The 9,132-nt window shown below is 40.3% G+C and overlaps 1 protein-coding gene across 1 annotated transcript in view; it reads right to left on the reverse strand.

The window, feature by feature from the left end:
- Positions 1-4,337: 4,337 nt before the first annotated feature.
- TNKS2 (tankyrase 2) overlaps positions 4,338-9,132 on the reverse strand; it is a gene marked incomplete at its 5' end in the record, with an annotated part of 57,046 nt that continues 52,251 nt past the window's right edge. The window contains 2 exons of the mRNA XM_019555520.1: positions 4,338-6,525; positions 6,840-6,996. Coding sequence (XP_019411065.1) covers positions 6,463-6,525; positions 6,840-6,996 — 220 coding nt within the window. The remainder of the gene's footprint in view (positions 6,526-6,839; positions 6,997-9,132) is intronic.

The following is a 9,132-nucleotide window of genomic DNA, read 5'->3' on the forward strand; positions in this document are numbered from 1 at the left end:
AGGAGGAAGGACTAGGGTAGTACTAGGCGGCTTGGGTGCTGCAGCAGAGGAATGCACAGCTCAGGGGAAGAGAAGGTGCACCCACCACTGTGTGGTACTGCTTCTTCCTGCTGCAGGCCAGATCCAGTCTTTTCTGCCAGTGGGAAATGGGTTGCCAGCACCTGCTCCAGGATATTTGTTCTTTAGTATCTAAGTGGGAGCACCATTCTCCTCCTGGTATGCCCAGTCTCCACTCTCCTAAGGGCCCTGACAAACTCTCTTTTCTTATTTTTGATGCATACTACTGTGTTGCATCTCTCGCTAAAGGGTTGAAATGCAATTTTGAAAGCTGAATTTAAGGGGAAGTTCTGCTCTGGATGTAAGATTTCTATAATAATCCCCTTCTACTTTTGAAATGAACATAACCAGAACTTCTGTTGTACAATTACCAACCATTTTAAAAGGTGTACGCAAAAACCACTTAAAGAAATGCTACTAAGGTTGTAATGTCAAATACTCAAAAGGTAGGAAATGCTGCATAAGGGTGCCTGTGCAGCCTTCGTTCTCTTCTCTGTATATACACCATGGTAAAGTCATATACTATTTCTTCCATAGGATGGATTGCACTAATTAATGAACAGCTATTGAGTATTTTGTTTTCTCTGTTCAACCAGTGATTCTTAACCAGAGTGCTGCAGTACCCTGGGGTGCCATGAGCTCCTTTCAAGGGTGCCCCAGGGTCCTGCACAATGTGACTGCTCACAGCATATACTAACTTCAGCACTGCCTGACATGCCTTAGATTTAGCACATGCTAAAGGGGGTGTAACTACACCCTCAGTCTTCTGGTCTTTTTTGACTTCCACCCTTCGCTCCAAATGAGGGAAAGATGGGAGTTGCAGGACAGAAATGTAATGCCAGAGAATAAAATCACAAGAACTCATTTAACCAAGCTGTGAATACAATGATTTTCACAGCACTGTATGACCACTTGTGCATCTTTTTGCATTGTTGTAATCGGGAGAGGGATATTTCTAAGATGTGTTTATTATTACTTAAAACATCTTTTAATCAGAGTTAGATCTTTTGCATTTTATCTTATTCCCTCTACCATCCTTGGGAGAAAAAATATAGCCAATTGTAACTGCTAGCCACTATCTGTTGCAACTCTAATAAAAACTGCATTATCCATGCTTATACTAAACCTTTCTGGAGCTTGGAGCTATTGAAGTGCATCCATCCCTGAATGACCAGATAGTTCACATCTAATACTTTCAGTTAACATTAATAGTCTAACTAGAAAATGTCAGGACCAAAAAGCCTTATTTCTTCTTAGAATATTAAGTGTATATTTCTGCATCACTGCTGGCAGTGACTGAAAGTAGTAGGAGGAAGACAGGGAAAGACTAACAGAAATTATGTATTAAAATGAGCCATGAAGACACAATACTGATGTAGTGAGTCAGGTCAATATGCAAATATCTGCATGTCCTAGAAAGTCTAATCCTATCAAGAATGTGTTAGATGTTAATTTGACCATCTTTCACAGCTCATAAATCTATCTGCTGCAAAGCCAGGCTGCCAGATGCCGTCAAGTAGCACTTCTTTCAGGTTGGCAGCTTCAGCATAGATGCCTAGATCATGCCTCAGTAAAGACTAATGAAGAGCTTTGTATGCGTGGACTTGAGAGCAGCTTCTCACATTTTGTTACAATAGAGCAAAACAGTGGGAAATGTGAATGACTGATTGTCAGAACTGGTGGTCTCTCGTGCTGCTTTTGACACTGCGCTATAGATTTCACATTCATTTTAAATTGTTAGTATGCAGATAAAGCTATCTGGTTTCTTAACAGTTAAGAGCAGACTACTACAAGATTAGTGTATTTAATCCTCAACTATAAATACAAGGTCTTCTCATGTGTGAAACAGATACTTCTTTTAAAATGCTCAACTGTTCTTTACTCTGTTGTAGTTTTACTCTTCCCCTCCCCCATTCCCGGATTACACAGGAAGTAACCTCTTTTAGGGCAAAGAAGAACATATGCTGTTCTCTACCATATGTAAACATTTCTACCATTTTTCAGATGTTTAAAAGTGCCATTAGAATTTTAGGCATTGGTAGTCTCACCTTTCTTCACATGACCCTGCGTTGCTTTACCCTTACCATGTTGGACATTAGTCCAACCTCCAGGAGAAAGGACAATCCTCCAGAAGGGGGAGATAGGCCATCCATTTCTTGTAAGATTCCCCAGCAGAAGACAAAAGTTGGTGTCTTGCCCACACATTAACAGTATTTTTGAGACATAAAAACTGGCCACCTGGCCTGTAGCTCCACTGCTCTTTAAAAATCACCCAGTGGGAAGATGAGCCATATGACCTTCGCTTAGCTTTTTGGTGAGAGAACGTGTTTTTTGTTCCTCAAATATCCATGAGTTTAGGAAGGGAAGGTGGCAGGAATACTTGAAACCACTGTTCTTAGCTGTGCATCAAGTGTTGAGGCAGAAGGACCTCTCTCATTTACCTCTGACACCACCAAAGGTGTGTGTATGGCCCTCCATCTTCTGTTATCTTTTATCATATTCTTCCATGTCCTGTTTTTCTGTGCTCCTCTAATTCTTAAACTGCATACCTAAGTGTAACTTAAGGATTTGCTATGACTGTTGCTGGTAATCAGGGAAGTCAGGAGTTGGGTCTGCTTCCTACTCCAGCCATAGGACCACACCAGGCTGCACCACTGACTGCACAATACGCTGCTTCGGTGACAAGCAAACTAGAGGAACTGCATTAGTAACTGTCAAGTCCTCTCTTTGGACATGAGCACAGGCGGCTACAGGTGCTAAATTAGAGACCTGTTTACCCTCCCTCTCACTCCCTGCCATTGTGTAAGTCAGGATACTGGGCTAGATGGACCTATGGCCTGACCCAGCAAATGGCATTTGTTATGTCTTTATGACATCACATCAGTGGCTCTGTATCTCTAGAAGTCTATTCCTTGACAACTTCCATTCGCATTAGACCCAATGGTCTCAGTAAAACCTTACCCTAGAACAGAGATGCTGAACCAGTATGCTCCCACAGATATAATTTGAATCTTTCGCTATAAATTTATATACATTTGTGCCTTGAAATAAAACATGACATACTATGTTAGCTGAGCTGGTAATCTCAGGGACACTTGATACCTTGACAACCCTGGGCAGCAACTTGAGGTGACGAACTAGAAACAGCAAAGTGGCCTCAGTCTCAAAGTGACCACAAAAGGTACTGAACCAGTCATATCAGGAAGAACGTGGCCTTTTATTAAATCAGCCAGCAACATGAAGCTGTTGAGGCAGTAACTACGGAGGCCTGTGACGCAACATCAGTACAACAACTTTTAGTTGCTGAGCTAGGATTTAACCAGGGGGAATTACATGAGAGTTCCCTCTACTTAGTTAAACCACTTTTCTCCTCTTTTTGCTTCTCCTCACTACTGGGAGAGGCAGAATATGGTAATTCCAGGCTCCAGTCCTTCCTGATAGAAATTACAGGAGCCTCCTTCCTGTACAGGTTACTTTTAACCTCCTTTTTCATATTCATAAACAGATAACACTACTACACTCATCAGAAATTATAGCCAATGCATCACTATTTCCTCAAAGCTCTGCAGAGGTGCTTGCAAAAGGAACTGCACATTTTAATTAAGAATTAAACCTCAGGGTACTTGTAATATTTTCAGAAGAAAGCTGATAGTTATGGTTTTACTCCATTAGTACTGGGTAGGTTGCTATATAAGTGGTTGTGTGTATTTTTAAAATTCCAAATGTAAAAAGTGTGGCAAAGTACAGAGGTTTGAAAAGTTTTGCTATGCTATACAGGATTTTCAAAAGAAAAAAATTCCTTGGGAACAAAAATCCCATTGATCTTAATTGGAACTTGGACCCCTGAATCACTTACCCTTTTGAGATGCCACCTGCTTCAGCCATTGTAAATACTTACTCTTCTGCCCTCTAGTGGCCATATTTATGATAAAACACCTCATAAGAATAAGCATGTGTATGCATAACAGGTGCTACTGGAATGCATCATGTACATTATTGCTGCAATTAACTGTCACTTTTCCCACCTTGCCTACTTTTTGGAGTTTTGCAATGGGGTCTTAATTTTAGAGATCTAAGAGTAAAGCCTCATAATTTAATAGAAAGCTTTAAGATTAACCTCTGGCAGCAAAATCTATCGATTGAAATTAATCCATGTTAAAAAGTGTTCCCCACATTCAAATCCATATTAAATTCCCTTATAATTAAATAAATTTGCTGCAGTAGTCATATGTCTTCCTTGAAAATGTTGGTCCATATACAAGAAGCTATTAATCCCATGCTACCAGAAAACCAGTGAATTTAAATTTATTGTTAATTGGGTATGGAATGTTGTACAGTACACATAAGATACTTCAAGATGGAGTTAAAAGTTTCACCTGAAAATGTCAAAACCATCAAACCATTACAGTTTCCACCTTCAGAATGTAAGGTATGTCATGCAAAAACTAAAACAGACAAAACGAACATTGTGGTACCACTTAATGCTATCATACCACAATATTTTACAAGACATTACGTAATCATTCATACAGAATGAAATATTTTAGCAACGTAACTAAAATATCAATGTTTAAACATTTAACAGATTTCGCATGAACACCAATTCCTGCATTACAATGTTCTAAGGAATGGGCAACATGCTAGGAGAAAAGTACCTCAAAGTTCCTTTATTCACTGTCAGTATTGCTTTCTGCAACTGTTAAATTGTATGATCTTGTTCAGCACTCAGATTTCCCGCATGACTTCATATGGTTTAGTACACTTCTCAAACAGAGAACAATTACTAATTACCAAACCAGAAAAAGAGTCATTTTGACCAATTATTACATTAAAACCCTAGCATGATCTCATGTCCCATAGACATATTATCCAATGCGACAGAGTCCTAGGTGTAGAAATATAACCAATTAAAATATGCTCTTATTCCATGTAAAATTAAGCCCAACTGTATTATGCCCAATACCAACTGTAATTTGTTTGCATTTTATTTATACATTTCAAAAAAGTGATGGAATTAAAAACTGCAGATAAACAGATATACAGTATGCAGATGAATTAAGATGGAGTGTAAGAACTGGCAGTGCCTTCAGTTATCTGATGTGCCTTGGAAGAGGTGGTCTACCTCCATTTCATTCCTTTCCCCAAAAAAGATTTTCAAGGGACAAGTGTAGCCAGTAAGTTGGGAGAGTTGCTTTCTCTGCTTATGAGAAAATGCTTAAGACAGCTAGCTCCATGCAAAAACATTAGGATCCTGCCCTCAGTTTCACTCAGGAAAAAGTATTGCAGAAAACATACTTCTACACTGACAGAAACTCCTACCTTTATTGTAGCTACAGCATGAACATAAACAGAGAAAGAGACAGGGCTGGTTTGAATATTTCTACCCCATGTAGAACCACAAGTTAATGGGCTTACTTCAATGCATCATACAAACATTAAATTTATTCACCCTCATCTGGTATTATGTATTCAGCTTTCTTGGCTTAAATGTAAATAAGGAACTATCTCCTTGAAGTAAGCTTTCTAGCTACATTCAGAGAAAATAATTTACTAGCTATCAATGGCAGGATCTACCAGCCTTGAACCATGGCCACTCATTAACTACACCTATACTTAAAATACAAACTCCAGGAGACAATTTAATTGAAGTGTGAAACTCTGCCACGTAGGTGGGAAATCATCTTAGTAGCCCCACTGGAGTGTCTTAGTTTCATAGATCATCATCTCTCAGGAATGCATATTCCATAAATAAAGTTAAAGAACAAGCATTTGAGTAATTGTTTCAATATTGGATAATTCTTGACTTTAATTAAAATCAAACATATTCTTCTCTCTCTCAGATGACAAACCCTGGGATCAAACAGGCTTTGCCAATCTACTATGCATGAAAAAACAAGCAATGCAATGTTTGGGAAAACACTTTGTACAAGACTGCAGTTCTAAAACACTTATATTACAAAGCAATGTAAATAAATACCAGGCTAGTACAAAAGCTCTTATTTACAGTTTTACAAATGAATTGTATTCAGTGTAAATGTAGTGTTTTAAAGAACACAGTATTAGTAAAACAAGTTTGTGTATAAAGCATAACAATTTCTGTTTGATATCAATGTAGTATTGTATAAAAATGATAGTTCAAGTTATCCTTTGTGTATAATTTAGTACAGGCAAACCCAGATTACCTGGAATGGCATCTGTTAAAGTGCTGAAAAAGAGGAAGTTTTTGAAATTTTAGAAAACGTACTGTACATTATTAAAGCTTTATCAAGTCAAAATGCTATCTTTTGTTCACATTTTCACCACATCACTTGTGGGTAAAAGATTTTCAACAATTCAGTATCATTTAGAAGGTGTAGGTTGTTGGTATCTTCATCCTCAGGTCTGACGATTTCCAAAAGCAATTTCTCAAGCTTCTAAAGTGACTTCTGGTTTCATAATTTGGTAAGTAATCAAATATTCTGGATAAGCCTGAAAAGAGAAATTAGTTAGGCAAATGATTCAGTGAGACCAATGTTTTCAGCAAATTCATAGCACTTCTTACGGGATTATTTTCAACCTGATTTAAAATGAAATACTTATGTCAGATGAGAATTGGCAATCATCTCAGAAGTTCTATGTAAACAAGGACCTCTGGTTCTCTTTAAAACGTTGGGCTCTATCTATATAAATTGAAAAGCAAGCCCTGAAATCCTAAAATAGCGTCCTATATGTTACTGAGGGAAAATAATGGGTGCTTATTAAAATGATTTTTTTTTTAAAAAGTAAACCAAAAAACCCACTACCTGTTCTCCTCTGTAAATGACATACTCTGCTAAAGCTAGTCCATTTACACTTGGTCGACCAGTAACTGAATGATGTCCTGGAGGAGAATGAGCCATTTTCATTGCACTGAACTGCAGGAAAGATTTGCCCAACGTTACGCGGCAAAACAGCAACTGCCTGTATTAAAGAAAAAAGCCGTTACAAATAAAAATGTTTGGAAAAGAAGAAAAACATTTTTTAGTAATTCAAACGTTTTATTCAGTGGGAGAACCATGTAACTCAACTACAACAGCAATTTTTCATATTCAACAAATTTTGAAGTCTTATTCACAGTGTTAGGAATGTAAAGTGTTCTTTACTCCCTGGCTCCTTTTCCTAACCTAAAGAGATTTTTCTATCCAAGCATATGCATATTATAGTAACAGCTACTGGAAACAGAATGATAATCTTTTGAGCTAATCGTTAACATCTCAAGTCCTTACTTTTTTTGGAAAAAACATTAAATCACTGATACTACATAAAACTATGGATTACTGTATTTCCTCAAATTTAAGATGACCTCTCCCCTTAACAATTAGATTCTCGAAATGGAAAATATGTAAATTTGTTATAAATTTTCAGGCTTAGAATCTAATTTTTGGAGGATCATCTTAAATTCATCACCCCCCGCTACCGCTGCAGTGGGGAAACCAGTGGCAGGGGGCAAAGTGGGTGGTTGGTGGGGTAGGTGGCAGGGAAGTCAAGTGGCCTGACACCTGCTGCATATTTCCCACCCACACTTGCCCTCCTGGCTGCCTGCCCCCTGTCCCCCCCATCCCTGTACCCTCCCTGCTCCCTAACCTGCACTCTGCTCACCTCCCCCTCTACCACCGCTTACCTTCTCCTTGCACCTCTGGCTCCTGCCAGGGCCCTGCTTTAGCAGAGGATAGGGATCACACAGTACAGGGTGCCTCTGGTCCTAGCCCAGCCATGCAGAAGCTGTTGCAATGGGAAACAGCTTAAGTCCTGGCCTTGGAACCAGACCCAGAGCTGCACCTACCACTGGATGGCTAGGCTGGAGACAGGATGGGCTCCTAGGCCTGAACACAGCCCTGCTAGAGCTGCCAGAGTAAGTTAAGACATAGTAAGTTTAATAGATTCCAGAGAAATTAGGGCTGGAAGAAACCTCACAAGATCATTGAGTCCAGACCCCTACCCAAGCAGCAGGAAGTCAGCTGGGGTGAGACTCCAGCAAGATAAGCATCCAAACACAACTTGGACATGTCCAGAGTAGGTGCTTGCACCACTTCTGGGGGGGAGTCTATTCCAGATTCCAGAGACTCAGACAGTAAAGAAGTTTCTCCTTATGTCCAGTCTAGAACGGTTTTCCGGCAGTTTGTGACTGTTGGACCTCGTGTTTCCTGAGGGAGCCCGGAGAACAGATGTTCTCCTGGGTCCAGATGTACACCCGATGTACTTATGGGCTGCCACCAAGTCTCCTCTGAGGGAATTACAAAGGCAGAGGAAATTAGAAATTGCAGGGGGCAGGTGGCTGGGGGGCAGTGACTGAGGCAGCAACTCTGATCGCAGAGTGAAGCTGGGGAAGCCTCTTAAAAACGAAGAGGAACATAAGATTAGGAGGGGCAATGAGACAGATCTCCAACCACCATCCCATTCCTCTCAAACCTGAGAGACAATGGTATGTGTGGATTTAATTTCCTCTCCTTTTCTGGTTGAAGTCATGGTCTAATGAACACTGCAGGGCAAGATAACTCCGCCTCTGGGTTCAACTGATTTAGCAAAAAAGGTGCTCACTTTCTCAAACACGAGACTGAGGATTCAAGGGAAAGTTAGAAACATACCATATTTACCGGGATCCAAGACAACTTTGAATTTCACATGACCCCCATTTCCAATAACTAGATTCTACACATGGAAAATTTAAAATTTATCATCATTTTCCATGTACAGAATCTAATTATTGGAGGGATGTCTTAAATTCATGCCCCACAACTATGGTGGGGAAAGCACAGGGGGGAGGGCTAGGAGCCAGACCCCACCTCCTTGTCCCACCACATACCCACTGAACCTACATGCCTATATGCTTGCCCCCTTCTACCTATTCCCCCACTTGCCTGTGCCTGCTCCCCCAATGCCTTCTGGGCTGCTCTGGCTCCAGCTTTGGGAAAGTCAGCAGCAGTATCAGCACTGGCCCATGCACAGCCAGGCAAACAGTGGCACTATGGTGGGGAAAGCACAGGGGGGAGGGCTAGGAGCCAGACCCCACCTCCTTGTCCCACCACATACCCACTGAACCTACATGCCTATATGCTT

Source organism: Crocodylus porosus, unplaced genomic scaffold (assembly GCF_001723895.1).
Source record: "Crocodylus porosus isolate Cpor-Errol unplaced genomic scaffold, CroPor_comp1, whole genome shotgun sequence".
NCBI lineage: Eukaryota > Metazoa > Chordata > Crocodylia > Crocodylidae > Crocodylus > Crocodylus porosus.